Source organism: Neomonachus schauinslandi, chromosome 10 (genome assembly GCF_002201575.2).
Source record: "Neomonachus schauinslandi chromosome 10, ASM220157v2, whole genome shotgun sequence".
In the NCBI taxonomy this organism is placed as follows: domain Eukaryota; kingdom Metazoa; phylum Chordata; class Mammalia; order Carnivora; family Phocidae; genus Neomonachus; species Neomonachus schauinslandi.
This window is the reverse complement of record NC_058412.1, coordinates 134,192,159-134,213,660: the sequence shown is the minus strand read 5'-3', so window position 1 is coordinate 134,213,660 and position 21,502 is coordinate 134,192,159. Positions and strand designations below refer to the sequence as shown.

At 55.7% G+C, this 21,502-nt stretch overlaps 2 protein-coding genes across 4 annotated transcripts; one reads left to right on the top strand and one right to left on the bottom strand.

The window, feature by feature from the left end:
• The first annotated feature begins 51 nt into the window (after positions 1-51).
• CTSZ (cathepsin Z) lies at positions 52-8,990 on the top strand. Of its 2 annotated transcripts, XM_044918565.1 has the most exons (6): positions 52-233; positions 535-698; positions 4,843-5,022; positions 6,949-7,099; positions 7,374-7,536; positions 8,375-8,990. In XM_044918565.1, exons 1-6 carry the CDS (start codon positions 85-87, stop codon positions 8,483-8,485), a joined length of 918 nt encoding a protein of 305 aa, XP_044774500.1. In that variant the 5' UTR covers positions 52-84; the 3' UTR covers positions 8,486-8,990. The 2 variants fall into 2 exon arrangements, with proteins under 2 accessions (XP_044774500.1, XP_044774501.1); XM_044918566.1 differs by lacking the exon at positions 4,843-5,022.
• A 57-nt stretch (positions 8,991-9,047) lies between these two features.
• On the bottom strand, positions 9,048-21,073 carry NELFCD (negative elongation factor complex member C/D). Of its 2 annotated transcripts, XM_021677876.2 has the most exons (15): positions 20,975-21,073; positions 17,154-17,269; positions 16,830-16,939; positions 15,883-15,992; positions 14,766-14,873; positions 13,845-13,997; positions 13,493-13,623; positions 12,608-12,773; positions 12,172-12,306; positions 11,606-11,745; positions 10,735-10,849; positions 10,271-10,366; positions 10,049-10,189; positions 9,571-9,700; positions 9,048-9,473 (listed from the first exon to the last, which is right to left on the bottom strand). In XM_021677876.2, the coding sequence occupies exons 1-15, from the start codon at positions 21,059-21,061 to the stop codon at positions 9,439-9,441; spliced, it is 1,773 nt and encodes a 590-aa protein (XP_021533551.1). In that variant the 5' UTR covers positions 21,062-21,073; the 3' UTR covers positions 9,048-9,438. The 2 variants fall into 2 exon arrangements, with proteins under 2 accessions (XP_021533551.1, XP_044774499.1); XM_044918564.1 differs by lacking the exons at positions 10,049-10,189; positions 10,271-10,366.
• Positions 21,074-21,502: the final 429 nt, after the last annotated feature.

Below are 21,502 nucleotides of genomic sequence, written 5' to 3'. Positions count from 1 at the left end.
CCGGGCGCGGCCACCTTAAGGCCCCGGGCGGGGCGGGGCGGGGCGGGCGCAGCGCGAGGCCGGCGGGCGAGCGGGCGGGGAGCCATGGCGCCGTCCGGGCCGCCGCTGCTGCTGCTGCTGCTGCTGCCGCTGCTGGTCCCGCTGGCCGGCGCGCGGGCCGGCCCCTACTTCCGCCCGGGCCAGGGCTGCCGCCTGCCCCTGCGGGAGGACCAGCTGTCGGGGCTGGGGCGCAGGTGGGCCGCGGGCGGGCTGGCCCCTCCCGCGGCTCCAGGAACCTGGCGCCCTGCCTCCCTTGACCTTTGAGGGTCAAATCCAGCCCCTGTGTTTTGGGGGGCACTCTTTCTCTTTACATTTGCTTGGACCAGCCTGGCCTGGGGGGCCTTTGTTGCTGCGGGAGCCGTGTGGCTCCTGCATTTGGGGGTGCCCTGCCTCCTTCACATGATGGGTGGGCTGGGGTCTCCCACGGAGCTGGGCTCACCTTCTCTCTTGGGGGAAAGGAGTGGGCCTGATTGTGTGGTGCTGATCTCTTCCCAGGACCTACCCCAGGCCTCACGAGTACCTGTCCCCGGCGGACCTGCCCAGGAGCTGGGACTGGCGCAACGTGAACGGGGTCAACTACGCCAGCGCCACCAGGAACCAGCACATCCCCCAGTACTGTGGCTCCTGCTGGGCCCACGGCAGCACCAGTGCCATGGCGGGTAGGCGGGGTGACTGTGGGCCACCGCGGCCGGCCACACGGCCTCGTGCGCAGCACCGGCCGCCACAGCGGCCGTCATTCTGGGCCAGGAGATTCAGCGCCGGGACTGGGCGTGGGCGGGCCGGTGTCGGAGCCTCTCAGGCCTCGGGGCGCTGCCCTGTGCCTTCTGCCGCGCCTCACCCGCCTCACCGGCCAGGGAGGGCCAGAGTGATTGGCACAAGCTGGACTGTGTTCCCATCGCAGGGGGCGGGCCTGCCTGGGGCCTGAAGCCCAGGGATAATGTGGCTCGAGGGTGCCTTTTCTGTCCCCCAAAGCCTGTGACCCCAGGCATTTGGGATCAAATCAGAAATGCAGACTCACTCAACCCCCTGCCAGTGATGGGCACAAGGAAGTGAAACTGCTTTTCAGCAGCAGTTAATATTTGAGCTGCAGGCCCATCCTGGGCTTGGAATATTGAGCAAGGCTGGCAGGTTTTCTCGTCTGGCCCTGAGCCTTCTGGCCACAGTGAGGGAAGGCCTTGGGAGAGGACGGAGGAGAGGTGTCACCCAGCCTTGGGCCTCCGTTCAGCCCCAAGCCAGCCTGCTAGCGTGTGGGAGGGGCTCTGCCATCTCCAGTGGCCGCCCGGGGGTCCGGGAGCCTGCAGTCACACCAGATCTCCATTGCAGAAGGGACTCTCCGCCTGGGAATCTGGCCCCAGGAGGGCAGGGGACCATGGCCTCCTCCCTGGTGGCTAGCTCACTGGGCAGGCCTGGTGTCGTCTGTGGCCTCATGTTAAATGGGTTAAGAACAGGGTGGCTCCGTGGAAGCCTCCGAGCTGTCCTGTGACTATTCCCATTTTGCGGATGGGGGAGCTGAGGTCCCTGGCCAGGAGGTCAGGAGACTCGGCCGTGGTGTGAGTGGCAGCTGGGAGGACAACCCAGGAGGCTGGCCTTTGGGCCAGGACCTCTGCTGGGCTGTCTGTAGGTTGAGGAGTGGAGGGTGGGGCCTGGACTCCAGGAGTGGTCAGCTGGAGGTGGAGCATACTTCTGACCCTTCAGGAAGGAGAAGGAAGGGGGCAGGTAGGCTGAGGCCCCATTTTAAGGCGTGAGAGCCCTTGGGGGAGGCTGGGGAGGCCCCCTGCCTGAGATGGAGATGGACAGGGCCCCTGGAGCATGTGGAGCCAGAGGCTTAAGCACCGGAGCCACCGGGAGACCTCGGGCCAGGCCAGCTGATGGGGTGTGGGCGGGCCTGGAGGCAGAGGGTCTGGGCTCAGGCTGGGCAGGCATGGCGTTCACAGTAGGGAACTGAAAGAGGGCCTTTGTGGCATCCCTAAGGGTGGGGGATGGAGGGAAGGGCCGAGAAGGTCAGCGGGGCGGGCCCTTGATATAGTTCCCTTTTCGGATGGTCAGCCCTGCCACGTTTCTGGAATGGACTCTCTCCTGGGCAGACAACTGCTTCTCTCCTCTCCTCGAACCTCCAACTTTCTCCCCCAGCAGCAGGGCTCTGCTTCCTCTTTCACTGAGGAAACAGAAGCCCTCAAGAGGGGACTTCCCCTGGCACGGGCCCAGCTGCCACCTAACACAGCTTCTCCTGGTCCACCTTTCCTCCTGTCCCTGGGCGGCCAGCGCCCGAGCCCCTGACCCTGCGCCCTGTGCTGGGCCCTGGCCGTCACCCTGAACAAGTGAGCAGGGGGCTTCGAGCCCGTGTCCCCCTCCAGCCACTGCCCCGCTTCTGGGCTCCCGGGAGAGGTGTCTGCAGCCCCTTCGTCCCTCCTCCAGCGCACTCCAGCCTTGCGTCACCTCCCACTCTACAGGCACCATCCTGCCATGTGGGCAGGTGCGGGGGTCCCCCGCCAGGCCTCGGCCTCTGCTTGTGCTCCATCATCTGTCCGTGGGACACTTTCCCTGCCTTTCACCCCACACCGTGGGCTCCTCCTGCCTCCAGGCCGTCCCTCCCTGTGCTCTGCCGGCTCCTCATCCTCCCCGCGTAGCTTCCCAGCGTCGGGGTCCCCTGGACTTCGCCTCCATGGGCACTCCACCTTGACACCAGCTGCCGCTCTCCCTCTGCTCGGACATCTGACACCTCAAACCTCAGCCTTCCCACCCTCACTGGGCTCACCGAGTCAGGACCTCAGCCTTCCCATAACTCACACAGAAGCCTCGGGTTGCCCCCCATGCAATCCTAGGCCAGATCTTGTCCGTTTTACCTTCAAAGTATGTTCTGAACCCCTCTGCTTTTTGCAGCCCCCATCCCTGCACCCCCAGTCTGAACCCCTGGCTCGCACTGCCTGGCCTCTGGGCTTGCCCCGCCACTGTCCCATCTCTGCTAGAGTGCGCCTGCTGATTGCCCCAGGTCGGATTGTGCTTCTGTTCTGCTCTAAACCCTCTGAGATTTTGGGCAGATAAAACACAAAAATCCTTACTTGACGTACAAGAGCCCCTGTAAGCTGGCCCCCATCCTGTGTTGGGACCCTGTGCGTCGAGGCTGTTTTGTTGGGTGCCGGATGCCCAGCGTGGACAACAGCGTGGTGCACAGTGGATGAGCAAGGCAGGCCAGGACAGGTGGGGAGGGGTCTTCCCTTGTGTTTGGGCCACATAAGAAGTGTATTAGATTCTCAGTGGCTGGGTCAGGTAGGGATTGGATACGTGATTCAGGTGTGGACAGGGAGGCCAGCACTGGGCGGTGGGGAGTGGGCTCCCTGGAGGCATGGGGCATCCGAGTGCAGATGCGCCCCTCTGCGGGGGGGTGGGGGGGCACGGAGGAGCCCAGGTTGGCGAAGCAGGGGTCAGCATCGGCAGCTTCACTGGACGGGAGGGGATGCCAGCGAGGTGGGCCTGGGCCACAGGAGCATGGGGCTGGGAACGGAGACCCGGATGGCTGTCAGGAGCCTCACTACGCAGCAGACAGCTGCCGCGTCGGTGAGGGTGCGTGCGCGGCCTCGGGGGCTCTTTGCTGATGTTTCAAGAAAGGCAGGTCTGCGCGTGTGTGCAGGTGCTAATGTGGGAGAGACCGGGGTCCACGTGGGCCTTGGGTAGGGGGCAGGGTCATGCCACCTGCTGTCAAAGGAGGTGGGTTGGGGACGCAGAAAGCCCGGACGCTGGGTGGCGGAGAGGTGAGGGGCCTGCATTTGAGTTTTCCAGTGAAGTTTGGGAGTGAGGGGCGGGGCGGGGTGAGAGGGGTCACTGTGGCCCCCGTGAGAGAGCGAGGCGGCAGGGGCCTCCGGTCAGCACATCAGCAAGCATCTCCCAGAAAGGGGGAGACCCGGACCAATGGAGGCGAAGCGTTTTGGAAATGGCAGTGGGGCAAAGGGGCCAGCACCCCGCCTGCAGGCCTTGCCCAGTGTGGGGTGAGGGTGGAGAACCTCCCTCGGGGAAGTGGCCAGGGAAGTGACCTCCCGGGGGCGGGGGTTCAGCAGCCAGGGCCAGGCTAGTTAGCGAAAGAAAACTCGTGCGCTCAGTCGTGCAGCTGACACGTACTGAGCACCTACTGTGCGTCAGTCATGTTGAGACACAGGAGCTGCAGCTGGGGCCAGACGCCGCGGAGACAGACCCCGGGAACTCCTTGGATTAGTTAGCAGGTGACATGAGGTCAGCACAGCTGGGGAGGGGCTGAGAGCTGCAGGGGCGGGTGGAGGCCCACGACCTGCTGTCAGCAAAGGGGTGTCTGCAGGAAGGGCTCTCTGGGCCAAGGAGTGGCCAGGGGACATGGAGGAAGGGGCAGCAGGCGGCAGGGGCCTTGCTGGTGATTGTTGGTGAGTTCCAGAAGGCCGGGGCTGGGCGTGGGGGGAGGGCTGGTCAGAGGAGCCAGAGCAGGGCTGCAGGAGCACCATGGTCTGGGTGGTGACACCAGGGATGTGGGTGAGCCGGGGTGGGGAAAGGGGGGACTTGTGTAGGGGGGTTCATATCCGTGCCTGGAAGGGCCCGGGAGACCCCTGGAGAGCTGAGACTCCCGAGGCTGGGTCGGAGCCCCCGATGGGTGGGTGAGCCGGTGGGTGCGTGCTGGCCAGGTGCGGGTGCTGGCCTGGTGCAGGTGCTGACCAGGTGGTGGGTGCTGACCAGGTGCGGGTGCTGGCCAGGTGGTGGGTGCTGGCCTGGTGCGGGTGCTGACCAGGTGCGGGTGCTGGCCAGGTGGTGGGTGCTGACCAGGTGCGTGTGCTGGCCTTGCAGACAGGATCAACATCAAGAGGAAGGGGGCGTGGCCCTCCACCCTGCTGTCCGTGCAGCACGTCCTCGACTGCGCCAAGGCGGGCTCCTGCGAGGGGGGCAACGACCTGCCGGTGTGGCGGTATGCCCACGAGCACGGCATCCCGGACGAGACCTGCAACAACTACCAGGCTAAGGACCAGGGTAGGCCCCTGCCCGCCCCCACCGCCCTCCTCCCAGGGAAAGTGTGGCCGGGGCATGGGGGGGAGGGCCGGGTAGAGGTGGGAGTCACCCGCCACCATGAAACCGGTGGGGCTCGGGGAGCAGGAAGCTGGAGCTTGCAGTCCTTGTTGAGAAGTCCAGCCAAAAAGACTTCGGGAGGGTGTCTCCAGCCTGGGGCCCCCTGTGGCCAGGGCTGGCCGTGGTGTTTGGGTTGTGACATGTTGGCATTTTGGGGGTTTCCCAAAATGAGCCCTTGTCAAGGCTAGAGTACATTTTCCAGGAGTGGATGAGGGCAGGCCAGCAGCTAGGTAGACCGAAGCACGCGGGCCCAGCTGGAACACAGCATCGGCCTGCTGCCCTGGCCGGGGCCGTGCATGTGCAGGTGGACTTGGAGCCGAGGGTCCTGCATGGACCAGCAGAGCCAGCTGGCCTGGAGTCTTGGGAGTTGGCACAGTCCTCCTGGGCTGCTCCCCTAGGAAACCAAAGGAAAGAAAGTCCAAACCCCAAACCCATAATTGGCAGTTTTAAGTCACCTATCCCTGTTTTAGTTCCCTCTTGGACAGAGCAGAGAGCCGGGGTGAACCCAGTGGGCCATCTGAGACAGCAGGACTGGAGGAATGGGGAGCTCGGGGCGCTTTTCCACCCCACTCTCTCCCTCTATAAAAGGGTGAGCTCTAGCAGCCCCCTGTGCCCTCTCGGTGCCCGAGCAGACTCTGGGCGCCATCCCACACCCACGGGGTGCCCCCGCCTTGCATCTGGAGCCATATTGCCCAGCCAGAAAGAATTCTCCCAGACTGGTTGGGTGAGTCTTGTTGAAGTGGTAAACACAACAGGGGTCAGAGAACCAAGGAGAGGCCAGATGAAGGGGAGAAGGCTCTGCAGAATTGGGGATCAGGTGGTCCCCAGGGCCGTGCCTTGCCCTGAACTGGTCTCGTCCGGCCTAGGCTGGGCCCCTGTAACCCACCCGTGTGACAGGGCCAGGTACAACTGAGCAAACCGACTGTTGGCAGTACATAGTCTCGCCTCTGTATTAGCAAATGTGGTCACAGATCCATCCCTTTCCAGTTGTATTGGGCATGGGGCATTTGGTGTCCCAGGGACAAATGAAACCAACAACTAGGTCCTCAAGGAGTCTGATGTCCTAGGGGAGGAATCCAGACAGATGGGAAATTATAACTCGTAGGTAATACGAAAGCGGTAAAAAGGCAGGATGGTGGATGTCAAGGGCCTGGGAAGGGGAGGGACAGTGTGGTCTTACAGAACTAAGAGCCTCCCCCTTTTTTTTTTAGCCTAATTCTTGATACCTCCCTAAACGAAAAAAATAAGAAAATGCTTATTTTTTCCCCAAATGTATTGGCCTTCACTAGCCAGCAATACAGTTATCTTTTTTTTTTTTTTAAGATTTTATTTATTTATTTGAGAGAGACAGAGACAGCGAGAGAGGGAACACAAGCAGGGGGAGTGGGAGAGGGAGAAGCAGGCTTCCCGCCGAGCAGGGAGCCCGACGCGGGGCTCGATCCCAGGACCTTGAGATCATGACCTGAGGCGAAGGCAGACGCCCAACGACTGAGCCACCCAGGCGCCCCGACAGTTACCTTCTTGAAAGCTAATAATTACACTCTTTTCAGCTATGGAGGCTTGTGGAAAGACCCTGTTCTTGGCCTTTCAAGGAAAAGAAAGGAGGCTAACCTTTGAGTGCCTACTACGCGCTCATGACCGTGGCTTTCCTTCCTGCCCACGCGGGGGGACGGCTCTTCCTGAGTCCCCTGCAGCGGGACGCAGAGCCTAATTCCACAGCCCCCGATGGCAGGATGATTTCCGTTAGCAGCTGAACTGGCAAAGCGGAGAGCGGTGGGGATGCGCTCCCCGGCGAGCGGCCTCACGCGGACTTTGCCCGCTGTCCCCCAGAGTGCGACAAGTTCAACGAGTGCGGAACGTGCACGGAATTCAAGGAGTGCCACGCCATCCAGAACTACACCCTCTGGAAAGTGGGCGACTACGGCTCCCTCTCCGGCAGGGAGAAGATGATGGCGGAAATCTACGCCAACGGCCCCATCAGGTGAGGACGCGAGGCGGGGGCCGCTGCCCGCCAGGTCCCCGAGGCCCCTTTCCGGGGCCGGCTTCGCTGCCCCGGCGTGAGCTCTCTCCGCAGGCGCTCACGGGACGGCGGTGAGGGCGAGGCGCGCGCGCACGCACGCACACACGCACGGCGGGAGGACAGCGCCCGCGGAGGCGGAATGCCCCCGTGCGTGCTGTGAGGCGGCCGCTCGGGGCTGTGGGGAGCGGGTGAGTTCCCCGCACGAGGCGCTCACGCGTGGACGCCTTGCGCTCAGCTGCGGAATCATGGCGACGGAGAAGATGGTGAACTACACGGGCGGCGTCTACGCCGAGTACCATGACCAGGCCTACATAAACCACATCGTTTCTGTGGCCGGCTGGGGCGTCCACGGTGGCACGGAGTACTGGATTGTCCGGAATTCGTGGGGGGAGCCGTGGGTAAGATGTTCGCAGATCCCCGCTCCCCCCCAACCCCCCTCCCCGCTTCTGGCGGCTCCCCAGCCGAGATCCGCGGCCCCGCGCCAGCCCAGGAGCCGCGCCAGCGACGTCCGGGGTCAGGCCCTCCGGCGGGGAGGGCGGGCTGCCGCTGTCCTGCGGGTCGTGGCGTGTGTGGCCGCATCCCTGGCCCCTACCCGTCCCCCCGGGGGCCACCGACTGTCTCCAGTCCCTGCCAAGGGTCTCCTGGAGCCCCCGCCCTGGTTGCGAAGCACTGTTGGGCAACGTTCGGTTCAGCTCGATCGTTCTTTACGACCGTCTCGTCCTTTCTGCTGTCACAGTCCTGGCTCTCCCAAGTCGTAGTGGGAGTGTTTCCAGAAATACTTCTGAGTTGGGTCAGAAATCCAGGGGAGATACATTAACTGCCAGAATTTTCATTTCTAAGACCCAGTATTAACCATTAACAGCCGAAGACACAGAAATTCATTACTCTGAAGTGGGGGAGAGTGATTAATGTTAAAGTGATGAAATGTCAATACTTTTGATGAAAGGACTAGAAACCGGGGATATTAATAGGTAGTTAAGTCATCTGGCCCCAAGAGTCAACATTCTAGTTACAGTCATTTGCTTTTGGCTTACAGGGCCAGGCACCCCGCTTGTTAAATATTAACCAAGGAAAAATACTTCACAGACGGTACTTGGGAGTCGGGGTCCGGCGCAAGGGCAGGAGCACCCAAGCCCGAGGCTGTGGTGAGGGGGGCGGAGGGTCAGCGTGCACGTGGAGAGCAGGAGCCACGGGAGACGGGCGTGGGGAACTAATGTGTGACCCCTCTCCCCACAGGGTGAGCACGGCTGGATGAGGATAGTGACCAGCACCTATAAAGATGGGAAGGGTGCCAGTTACAACCTCGCCGTGGAGGAGAACTGTACGTTTGGGGACCCCATCGTTTAAGGTGCATGTCTCCAGAAGAGCATGGTTACCGTGAACCACAATCAGGGGTTCTGATCGCTACGGGCACTGGGTTGGTTCCACCACGGTCTGAAGGGACTAGGGGCTGGCATTCGACACGATCTGACGGCTGGTCATGGCACTGAGCACCTAGAAGGGGCACCTGTTGACCTGCAGACTGCTTTGGCGCTGGCCGCAAGCGCACTCCGGGGGAACGAGTGAAATGCGAAGGCTGGGACCCCCGTGCCGGCAGGCCCCTACCACCATGACGGCAGCAGACAGTCTGCCTGGCCAAGGTGTGATCCGCAAGGCCGTAATGACGTGACCTCCAGTCTCTTCAATCCATGATTTGGTGTTTTCTGTTTGTCAGCTGTGGTCTATAATATGGTAAAGAAGGGCAGACTTATCACCAGTTCTTATGTCACCCTGGAAGCAGTGGTGGGGGTGGAGGGAGAAGATAGCCATTGGAGATTGCCCAAGTGATGAATAAAATACATGACTCCCCGCAGGAGTAGAGCCTGAGCGTGCCTTATTTACACACAAGAATGATGATAACACCAGGATCTCCACCTGCCAATCCAGCAGAAAGGCTTTTTAATTTATTCTTGGAAAATTAAAACAATGACAATAAAAGATCAACTAACCAGGTTCTTGTAAGAAAAGTCACCTTGGAAGGTGGTTCATCTACATGTCTCAGGTTCTGAGCTCCCCGCCACCATGGGAGGGACCCAGCTCCTGTGCTGGGGGAAAGGAACGTGGTCAGCAGGGTGCAAGGGCAGCCCGGACTCTGAGGAAAGGGGCCATCTGCACTAGCGGCCATACAAACAGTCTCCCACCTCCCTGCACCAGAGCCCAGTCCCGGGATGCTGACTGGGCCTCTTCAGCAAGAGCTGGAAGGGCTTTCCCCCTGCTGGGCTCCCGGAACATTCTGGGTCAGCTCTGGAGGATGCTCTAAATTAGTTCACCAGGATGAAGTTGGACTTGCAGTGAGCTTTCACAAACAGAAGGAAAACAGGCACTGGGTTAGAAACAGGAGGTGAACAATGACCTTTAAAGTTGCAGCAAAGGGACACGCATGTCAACCCTACCTATAAACTCCGTCACAGGGTCATGTTCACCTTCTGTTTTAATGGTGCCGGCGATGCTGTCGTTTTCCAAGATGGGGAGGAAAAGCTGCACAAAGTCAGAGGTGTACGGAGGAGCAATGACATCCAGTACCTAGGAGGAGAGAATACCGGGTCACTCCCCGCACAGCCTCTGAGCAGCGTCCCCACCAACACCTGATGAAATGGCAATCAGTTTGGAGAAAACCACCCTCCCTCCCCACCCTTTCCACTTCCCGGTGACAACAGTCTCCAAAACTGAGACACCCAAGTGGTTATGTAGGTAAAACGGAATATGGCTCCTGCAGGTGGGAGGGGCTTGGTAAACTGGTATCTAATCATTGCCATCACCCCGATTATCAGCACAGTTCTCAGAATTAGGTACAAAATGAACTAAATTTAAGCCAAAAGGCACTGCTAGTGTTAACAGTATGAAACATGAAACAAACGGTGTATTGCTGACCTCAGTTACAAAATAGCGAATGAGTGAAATGTCAGTGTCCAGCTTCTCCAGACACTTTCGGATGTAACTGACAACAGGAAGTACATAACCTCGACTCAGCAGGTGAACCATCCTGTCCAACAGGGTCTTCTTCAACTCAAGCTACGAGAGCGGGGGCAGACAGATCTGTCAGAACGGGTCCTCGCCCCGAGCCTCCACGACGCCCGGGGGCCACCCGCTCACCTGCTCCATCACATCCAGCTGGGAGTGCTCAGTCTCAAAAAGCTTAACAAGCAGCTGCAGGACCTGGGGGTGCAGGAGCTGGTGGCAGGTGCTGATCTACAAACACGCCAAAGGGAGCCCTGCTGAGCACTGCAGCCGGGTCTCTGGGCTCACCATCAGTGCCGAGAACCGTCAGCATGGTCCCAGCCGGCTCACGGCAGGCGCCCATGATGGCAGGCCTCGGCACCCAGCCCGCGGCCCGTCAGCTTCCGTGCCATTCCTCATCCTTTCAAAACACTTGCTGAAAACTGCAAATCTATGGAGCCAATGAAACTAGTTCCTTAAAAGGAAAATCCTCGTTGGGGATAGAAAGTATCCAGCCCAGCACAGAGCAGCTCCCGCATTCAGTGAACAGACATCCCGGCAGGCCGGGCCCGAGCAGGATAAGGTACAGAGTGCCATCCCTGGCCCTGCGGCCCTCCTACCTCATCCAGCAAGGCCAGGTGCACTGGGGTGTGGTCGGTCTGCAGCTGGAAGTACCTGGGCTCAGACACGGTCCAGTCCACCCACTTCAGCACACCCATTGCTACCACTGGAAACCTACGGGTGTAAGTAAGGCACAGTGCTTCCTTTACGTGAAGTTTAAAACAAACCACCACCACCACCAAAACTAAATGGTTGGGAAGGTTTAAAAACCCACCGCCACTCCGTCTGTCCCAGCAAGTCACTCCCAGTGTGCTCAGCCAGGGAGATGCTTGTCCGTGAGTCAGTGTGAGGTCAGCATCCTCTCACCATGCCGTACTAGACCCCGACCTCCCTTATCGGCTTACTTTAAACCACATTATTGGTTCAGAAGGACAAGATCGTTAATGCAGAACACTCAGGGAGCTCGGACCGGGTGGAAGTTCTATTTAGCAAACGCTTTCCTTGTCCTGAGCACAAATTACCAGGGGAAAGACTCGACTGCCCACGGGATTGCCCTATTTGTAAGCTCTTCTGACTGTGTGTTCATACCATTGCTATGGTCCCACGTCCTTTCCAGCTAAGCAATACCTTGTCGGCCTAACACGTACTGCAAATAGACCCCTTTCTTTCAAGCAGCTTTCGTAATTCTGGTGGGTCTTCCTTTTTCTGAGGCTAATTTATGAACAGACTTTTGGCAGGTAAGCAGCTGAGCATTACTCGTGCTGCTAAAACAGTTCAAAGTTCTCTATCTACATTTGAAAAAGAGGACATAAAATCATTAAGTATCTCTGAAGCTTTTGTTACATATTTTTTTGAGCTTTTAAGAAAATGAAAACTCAGACCACTCCCTCCAGAAGGATCCAGTTTAGAACAAGGTTTGATTTTGCTCACCTGATGCACTGATAAAGCGTGCTCAGCTCTGCCACCAGCTCGGAGGCCCCTTTGTTCTCGTTACAGCACAAATTGTGAACGGTCTCCACGGCTTTCGACGTTGACTTCAGCTCGTCCTTGTTGATGCCCACGCGTTTGTTCTGAGAACACACACGCGGGTCTGTGAATCCCGACGGCGTGCGTGGCCTTGCAGGTGGGGTGATCTGCTACCGGCCGCCTTTCCCTGCAGACCCCTCCCCAACCCTGGGGTCAGGAGTCAACTCAGCTGCCGCACTCCAGTCACCTGGCTTACAAAAACAAGCCAGGGAACCTGGGCCTGGGGCTGAGGGAGACCTGGTCGGTTTCTTTAGCTGCACTTTCAATTCCAGTTTGAAGAAGTATTACAGATGCAATGCACATTTCCTTGAAAGATTTAGCACTTCGACTATTTCATGCATGAACACTAGAAAAGATATTTCTGACACGAGTTGGGTTCATGACTTCTTGCAGCCAAAATTCCCAAATAATACCAAAGAGAGGAGGTTCCTTGTCTCCTGAAAAACCCAGGAATTCTCAACTGATAGTACCTTTTTCCAGGTCTCAACCACGCTTGCTGCGTAGGCCAAGATATGGATATATTTGTGCTTGTGGTCCTGGTTGATTCTGGCCCCTGGCTTAAAGAGCGACTGCATGAACAGGTCCAGGAAGGCCGGCACCCGGATCTGAGGGGACACACGGTATCATTGGAAAGGAATGCACGGAAGAGATGTCAGGTAAGTCCACATACACTTAACGGCAGGCGTGAGGGCATGCCCGCTCACATCCACCCTCCTGTGCTCAACCCGGCAGGTGTCCCAGTGTGTGCGAAGGCTGAGGATGTGATGGGGAAGGATGAGGGAAAGGGCAGAAAAGATCAACGTGATTTGTACTCAGTGACTTAAGAGAAACACGGGCCTTCCAAAATAACCCTTTTAATCGGCATGGAGGGTGTCCCACCTTATTATTAAAATGAAAGCAACTTACGAGTTCCACGGGAGGCGGGTCCATGCTTGTAAACATCTTGAACAGGACTGTGATGTCAGCTGGATTCAGGGCTCCTTTGGACAACATAGCCCCAAGGGCCTGACAGGCCCGGGGGTAGGAGGCAGCTGTACCCAGTGCTAGTGTGATCTGACTGGCATCATGACCTCTTAATGAAAAAAAGTATACATCCCATTGTTAAGAAGGCGGCGCCCTGTCCTGCCCTCTCCTTCCTCCTCTGCCTCTTTCCTTCCTTTTTTCACACCTAACACTTGGGACTGCTTGGGTCCCTTTTTTTTTTTTTTTTTTTTTTTGGGTCCCTTTGTTTTTCATATTTCTGTCATTCACTGGGAACCTGACCGACCCATAAAAACGGCATTTAAAGCTAACTGGTGAAGAATGACTGGGTGCAGCTTGCAGACTTTCCAAAAGGAGCCACAAACTTGTAATGTATCACTAAGACTCCATTAGTGGAGAATAAACTCACAAGGGCTCATTTTGTTCTGTAAGATATGGACTACAACATAACAATTAGACTACTGAATAACTATTTCAGGACTACTATTATTTGCTATTGATGAATCCTAATATATGAGATTACAGGTTCACAGATCCAGTGAATTGAACAATAATCAGTTACTTTACAAAATACTCATCAAAGCCAAACTTTAGCTCATCAAAGCCAAACTTCAGAAAGCAAGCTCTCTACATGTATTTAAAATTACCCTGACTTTTCCAGATGTACTAGGTAAAAGGAAGTTTATATATCTGTCAAAATAGGAGGACCCAGAGCCTCTGGTTGTAGAGAAAGGGTAAAGGGGGGTGTGGGGGGGAATTTTGTGGGGAGCACCTAGTTAGGACCAGGGCTAGCAAAAACACAGCCCTCACTTCTCCTGGGCGAAGCGCTGCACCTCCTGAGCAATCCTACGCACGGCGGAGCCTCCCTGCTCTTCCTGGGCCAGCACCGACATCATGGCCTGGGCAAACAGGTACGTGTGCTCCCCGTGGCACACCATTTTCTGAAAAATGGCAGGGGAGAGAGTTTGGGGTTTCACGGTTGCAGCGCTGACAAATGTCGACAAAAAAGCCAGACCCCCAACCTTTCTGCATGCAAGTTATTTATGCTGGAACGGGCCTTCTGACCTGGACACTGTCTATAGGAAGAAGCATTTCATGTTTGAATATGCATGACCCAAAGCAGCCTCCTTCTAATCTGAGATACACAAAAGAAAGAACTTACGGCAAACTCAGGGAGATTTTTTTCAAGGTTTTCCTCTCCTCCATCCAAAATTGTAGCTAGAGAGGTACGGAGTACTCTAGAAAACACTTCCAACTGCTGGCAGGCTGTGGATACGCTGGTTATCTCCCCTTGGTACCCTGCATCAGAAATAAGCTACAATACAAAAATAAGAAGCCAAACAAAGCGTCAACAGGCAGTGACCACACACTGCACAGGAAGCTGGCTTGTTGTCAGTGTTTGTGGTGAGGTGGGCCGAGCAAACACTGCTCTCAGGTCTCAGACCTTTATTCTGATCCCAGCCTTGCCACTGACTAGGCCTGTGGCCCAGGCTAACCATCCCATCTTGGTTTCTTCGTGTGTCACATGAAGGAGACAAACCAGGCATTCTTTTTTTTTTTTCTTTTTTTAAGTAATCTCTGAGCCCAACGTGGGGCTTGAACTCATGACCCCGAGATCAAGAGTCGCATGCTCCGACTGAGCCAGCCAGGCGCCCCAAACCAGGCATTCTTAAAGATTCCGCTCAGCACACAACAGACTCTATAAATATGTTCCTGCCAAATTTTAAAACAGAGTTCATGTTGATCCAAAAACACAGATATGAGGGCGCCTGGCTGGCTCAGTCGGTGGAGCATGTGACTCTTGATCTTGGGGTTATAAGTTCGAGCCCCACACTGGGTGTGGACATTACTTAAAAACAAAATCTTTAAAAAACAAAACAAAAAACAAAAAAACCAAAAACCCCACAGATACATCTTCTACGCTTTTCTTTCTCACTGTTCAGACTTACTAAAGTGAAGTGATGGAGACCTTTACCAAAAACCAAATACGACCTTGCAGAAGAAACAGACCTCCCAACGAACCCAAAATAACTCTCGTTCATCAGCACTTTCGCCTTTTCTGTGACTCTAGTACTCTGTCTACCTTAACGGTGAAGTTAAGCATCAAACAGTCTGGATGGGCTTCAGCCAGTTTGTAAAAAAGATCTCTCCACGTGGTATGTGCAATCATTTGTTCAAGCCAAGCTGGAGTCTGCCAACAAACAAACAGACAGCAAGATAAAAGACCTAGCTTGAGCTTAAGTGAAGATGATACTCTATAAACAGTGGCTGGCTCTCCCAGCTGGAAGAGCCCCCGAGAGCATCTAGCTCCAGCCCTTGCAGTCCCAGCAGCGGAAGCAGACCCAGAGCTGGTGATGCCACACAGGAGGCTGAGTGGCAGCACCAGAACCCTGAAGGCCCACTCACAGCTTCGGAAAGGCTCAACCGCACACAAGAGCGTACCGGAAGGCGCTTCCGGGAGACACGCGAGAGTCTAGGGAAGCCCACGGAGAGGGGCTGCGGCAGACGCACCTCAGCTGTGTGCCCTGGGTGCCCAGCACAGTGGTTTTGTCCATCACCATGTGTGACTGACAGACCCAAGGGCTGACTCTGAGTCCACCTCCCATTTGTGCCAAGGCCAGGCTTCCCACTGGACACTCCCAGCCACCAACTGAGCGTGGCAGGGCTCCTCAGGCAGGCCTGTTCCCAGGAGACCTGGGCCTCACTGACACTGCGGAAACTTTCTGAAAATGGCACTGTCGCCTAGGGCTCTTTGTCCCCAACCTTCCTTCCTTCCCTCCCTCCGGCCTTCGGGGGCCACACCTGCAACATGGCCCCCCGGCCCCTGCTCATCTTCTCTCACACACGTGTCCCCCGTCATCTCCTGCACACACAACCCCGTCCTGGCGTTTGCCTGCGGGGGCACCCAGGTGACGACAGCACTCCACTCAGAGCCTGTGCTCCAGAGGCAGCAGGACACGGGAGCTGGGAGTCCGCTCTTCCTCCTCCCCAGCTCACCACGTGTGCGCCTCTCCGCTCGCGAGAGCTCACCACACTGCACGGAGCATTCAGAGGGCAGCTCTGACTCCACACAACTCCTCTCACACCCTGATTTTAGGACCCAACTCTTTACTCACATCACACAGCACACTCCACTGCATGCGTGGAACAAGCAAAAGATCCCAGGAACCCATATTAGAGAAAGAAGACAGACTCCTCACCTCTCCTTCTTCAGTAAAAATAGAATCTGCTTTGCGGGGGTCAAAATGTTTGATTAATAAACTCTTCAGGTGATTTTCCACTGTTTCCTGAACCTGCACTGGTTCAACACCTGTAAGAAAATGAAAACAACCAGATGGAAAATGGCAATCCCTCAATCTGTTGTACTCCTTTAGGAAAAGTAGACAGGTGAAAAGTCTACATGTGAATCAAAGACCACAGAACTGCTTCTGACCACTTGGAATTTGGGACCGCTCATAAAAATTACTATTTGTTAACCATATTCAATGGTAAGACTCAAAAAGGAACACAGGGCAGAACACGCAAGGATGTTGGCCTACATGGAAAGGACAGCGGCATCTTGGAAGCCTCGGTAAGGGCAAGGACAAACTGCCAACACAGACAGGTAGGAGGATTGAAAGACATTCCCACCACGGTGGAAGAGAGCAGACGCCAGCCACGAGAGGCGCACTGTCTCCAAGTGCTGTGGCAGCAACGAACCGCTGGCCTTCCGGGCAGCGCCTACCCCCTGATGTCATCCGCACCCAGCTCAGTGGACTTACAGGCTCTACTTTGATCATATTAGCTAAAAGCCATAATCATACCCAGTCCTACATTATCCATCAATTACTGCTTGCTGTAACAGATCTCTTAAAAATGACACACTGAACATATACTGTATAATCCTATAATTCTACAACATGGTAGGGCAAAGAGCTCAATGAGAATCACATTTGCAGGCTATCTGTAAACCTCAATTATTGAATCAAAGATAAGAATCAAGCAGACGAAGATGGGTAAGAAGTTCAGTTCCGACTTACAGAAGTCTTAAAACCCAGGAAAACAAACAAGGCCTTTCCAATTTATCAGCATTAAGATGATCCAAAGGTCTGTAAAAAAGGTGGAGGGGGGAAGTGACCAGCCGGGATGGGGGCCACCCACAAAGCACCTGTCTGAATGAGCCACTCAGCCAGCAGGTTCACAGTCTGGGCCACGGCCGTGTAGTTCTCAGATAAGAGCTGGATAACGTTCTCCGGAGACCCTCCTGCCTGAAAATACCTAGAAAAAGTAAAGAAAAGCTACAGCACGGGCATGGGGATCAATGACAAGATAGCTAGGATATTAAGATGTTTAAAGGTGGGGGCGGAACTAGAAGCCTTCCATTCGAAAACCACATTATTCTCACTTCTGCACTTCATCCTCTGGATCTCTGATGAACTGTCTCTAAGTTACCCCCAGCCTCCTCCCAATACAAATGACCTTTCTCACACACCTCTTCAGAGTGTTGAAGATGGAGGGCTCCATTATATAATCTCGGGTAGAAAATTTATGTAGGCATTCTTGCTGGACCTCTGCATCATCTTCTCCCTCTCCATAATCATCCTCCTGCTGGTGGTAAAAAGAGCCATGTGATTTTTTCATTAATACAAGTATCCCGTAATCTCACCTTAAATTTCTATCACCCAGTCCCTTTCAAAACTGTCCCTCCCACATACATGATTTAATTGACTTTCTGGACAGTTTCATGAAGCGGGCGGGACAAGTAATGGGCAGCTACGAAAACTGAATCGAGAACCACACAGCAAGCAGGTGCGTGCTGCGCCTCCGCCCTGGCCCACGTGGGCACAGTGGCCACACAGGTCACCTCAGATCTCGGGGTGGCCGTTTCCTCCTCTATTAAAGGTAATAATAGCGACTGCTCCCATCTGTCTGTTGTAAGGACTCCGTAATCTAATTTCTGGAAGAACCAAGCAGAGTACCTGACATTTAGTAAGAACTCAATAGATACTAGTTATTGTTTTCACAACTATTTCATATGTGCCCTTTAATGCTTTCCTCCAACAAAGACTGATGAAGCGATTCCTGAAGGCAAAAGCCATCAATATGCTGTTAGAAAGTGAAGGTCACAGACTTGCCTCACATCGGCAGGCCTGGCTGGAGACTAGTCCCTGTTCTGGTTGGAAACAACCTTGGGCAAGTCACTGAATCTAAGAACAAAGCAGGATGATGATGTGATGACATCAAGGTCCATCCGGCGTGAACGTTGTCATCCCAACTAACAAGCAGATTCTTTTTAAACGCTTGCTCTGTACTGAGCACTGTACTTGTCACCAGGAAACCTAGGACATACAAGACAAGATACGGCTTTTTCCGCCGAAGGACTTCACAAACTAGGAGAGACCAGCCTCTAGGCGACTAACATAACGGGGTAAGACCTAGACCAGGAATCAGCAAACTATGGCTCAGGGCCAAATCCAGTCCTTCTCTTTTTGTAAATAAAGTTTTATTGGAACCTAGCCACACCCATTAAAAATTATTTTTTAAATTTTACATATTGTTTATGGCTGCTTTCCCCCTGCAATGGGAGAGTTAAGTAGTTGTGACAGGGACCTGCAGAGCCTAAAATATTTACTATCTGGCCCTTTACAGAAAAGTCTGCCCACCCCTGCTCTGGACTAACATTCTGCAAGCCGTGCTTTGGAAACAGATTCCTTCTATGGAGACTGGGGAGTTTTCTCTCAGACCTTACTTGTGTGGGGAGCCTTGAGCAAGCCTGTGAAGGAAGGCTGGCCTTTACCCTGAGACTCATCCTTGTGTGTCTGTATTCTTGGGCTTCTGCCCTAGGCCCTATTCTCTTCTACATCTTCTCTTGGGTAATGCCACCTCCCTGTTCATAAATCTAGAATTTAGCCTGGATCTCTCTCTCGAGCTCGACTCGAGTGTCAGCAGTCTATTCTCATTCCCATCCAATGCCCACTAGTTCTCCAAACTCATGAGGTCCAAAACTGACCTCTAAACAGATTTTCCTACGACCTACATTTTAGTAAAGGATTCCATCATCTACCTGTTGCCCCAAACCTAGAAAGCTAGGAGTCATCCTCAGTTTCTGCTCCCTCACTCCACCCCCACATCCCATCACAAAGACCCACCAATTCTGTCTCCCACACATCTATCCAGTCTGGCCCTTCTTCCCAGCTTTACCATTCCTTATTTTGTGCTTGCAGTAGCAAAATGCCCCTAATGGCTCAGTCCCATTGCTTCCTTTCAGTCGTCTTCCACACGGACGCCGCAGCGGTCTTCATAAACCACACATGACATCGCTCTCTCTCTTGCTTAAAATTCCCAGTCTCCCTCAGAAAAGAGATCCAACCTCTAGCATGACTTTAACCTTTCACTTGTTTACCTGGCCAGTCTCATCTCTTGCCAGTCCCCATTGGCAAGCTGAAGCCAGACTAAACTTTTGCATTTCAGTAGCTCTTACCTTCTATCATCGGGACTTAATATCACTGTAGCCTCTTTACACATCTTCCTGTCTCTCAAATCCAATAACATGGCATCATGTGAACAGAATTTGTGTCACAAAATTTGACCTATCACTGTCTTCCAAAATCCAGCTCACGTCACCCCTTCAGTCACCTTTCTTGACTTCCTCTTCCTCCTCCAAGCAGTGAGAATGAACATGAAGTGAACATATGGTCCACCCCTCTCATCACTGAGAGCCTATTAGGGTCAGTGGGCTGAATTTCGATCATGATTAAAGTTCTCCATGCATGAGACTCCCCAACCTCCTGCCATTCCTAGCTGCATAAGCTAGGGCATTAAACTGGACCAAAATGAGGGCACTGGTCTAGATGGCCCTTCGATATGCCTCAGTTGTAACACTCTGTGACTTAAAGGCTCAATGCGACAAGTAATATGACATTCTGAACAGGAGGCTCAAAGCACGAAGCTACCACGAAGCTCATTTATATCATGTTGGTGGTGCAGCATTTTGATAAAGTGGCAGTGGAGACAAAAGGACCTGGGTTGGATCCCCATTCTTTCATTTACTAGTTTTGCAACCTTAAGCAGGTCACTCGCTTTTTTCGGCCTCACTTTTCATTTACAAAATGAGCAGATCAACCCCCACCTCAAAAGCTCCTGAGCGGAAGGAGACGATGCGGGGAAGCCCCTAGCTAGCAGGCTCTCAGCTAGATCTGCCTCCATCTACCCCACTCTGAGCCTCCAAACACACAAACTGGTGGTATCATTCCGTCCCAAACTCCTGAACAAGTCACACTTGTCAGCAGCCATCAAAGGCCCTTCAGAACGTGTTCCCTCGCAGAACCTCATGGCACTGCGCTCACCACACAGGACTCCTTTCAGCTCCAGGGACACAGCACCTATCTTTGCATCTTTGCACCTCAGCTCCAGGGCCCTCCCTGGGCCACTGCCCCCGTCCGATGGCAGATGCCCCACTCCATCCGCTCTTCCTTCAGAACGCTGAGTTCAGTATTTCCCACACCTTTGTTGGCTCCTGCCAACAGGCAAATCCCCAGGCTCTCCTCCAGGCCGGCTGTACGGGTCCCCAGGGGAGGGACCTGAGAAGCTGCATTTTGAACACGCACTGCGGGTGGGTTTTCAGGTTAGACCAAGCTTGGGCCGCACCGGCGGAGCGCGAGCCCCCAGGGCTGATTTTCCAACCCGGCTTCCAGGAAGGTGGGGACGACCCGTCCTCAGCCTCCATCCCCCCCCCCCCGGTATGGAAGGAAGATCCTTCCGGGGTCACCTCACGGGAAGACTGAATCGGCCCACAGCACTGAAACGTATGGTTTACAAACAGTAAAACACAGGGAAGAAAGACCAGAGTTCCACTTTTCCCCTCATGATGCTGACTTGGAATTTTTCAAAGATTTGAGTTGTTCAAACTTGGGGCTCTGAGCCCAGTCCTTCGAGTTTTGTGCCCCACCCGCCTCTGGGGGAAGGAAGCAACGGCACCTGGCACTGAGGCTGGCCCCTCGGGTCACGGCCAGGTGGCCAGCACCTCTGCGGCCCAGACCCCGAGGAGGAGACACCCCCCGGCCCGGCCCCCGCCCCAATTCGTCTGCAGCGGAGGGCCGCGGCGCTCTGGGCCAACCCCGTTGGCCCGGGGGCGAAGGCGGGCGGCGGGCGCTCCGCGGACGCGGGGGGCGCGCTCCGGGGCGGGGAGGGGGCGGGGCACGCTGTGCTTGAACCATACGGCGACCGCGGGGCCGGGCGCGGCGGGGGCGGGGCCGGCCCGCCGGCGACGGAGACCAACAGGCCTCGTCGGGGACGCCCGGCGCCCCCCCTCACCTGGCCACCGTCCGCCTCGTCGCCCCACTCGGCCGCGCTCCCGAAGTAGTCCTCGTCCATGATGGCGCCCGGCGCGGCCCCCGCCATCCTCTCCCGTGAGCGCGCGCGAGCAAGGCGCATGCGCACGGCGGGGGAGGGAGGTGGGCGAGCGCACGCGCGGTCCCGCGGCCCCGCCCCCCGCGGCCGCGCGCCTGGGGCCGGGGTAGGGGCGGGGCACAGAGAGCGGCTCCTTAGTCGTGGCTCGGGTCGCCCAGGGCCGGGCAGGAGCCGGCGGAGGCGTGGCCTGGACGAGGGGGCGGGGCTTAGAGGGCAGCCGCAGGTTCGTGGCTCTGGGCTCCCTGGGAGGACGGAACGACCTGAAGGGAGCCGGGAACACCGCCTGGGTGGGTCCCAGGGGTTTTAGCTCCGGATAGAAGTTTAAAGCCAGGCTCACTCTTTGACCTCGGTTCGGGTCCCCGCTCCACTCCGTGACTTTCGGTCCTGAGAGCATCAGTTTTCTCATCTGACAACTGGGCACAAGAGCAGGGC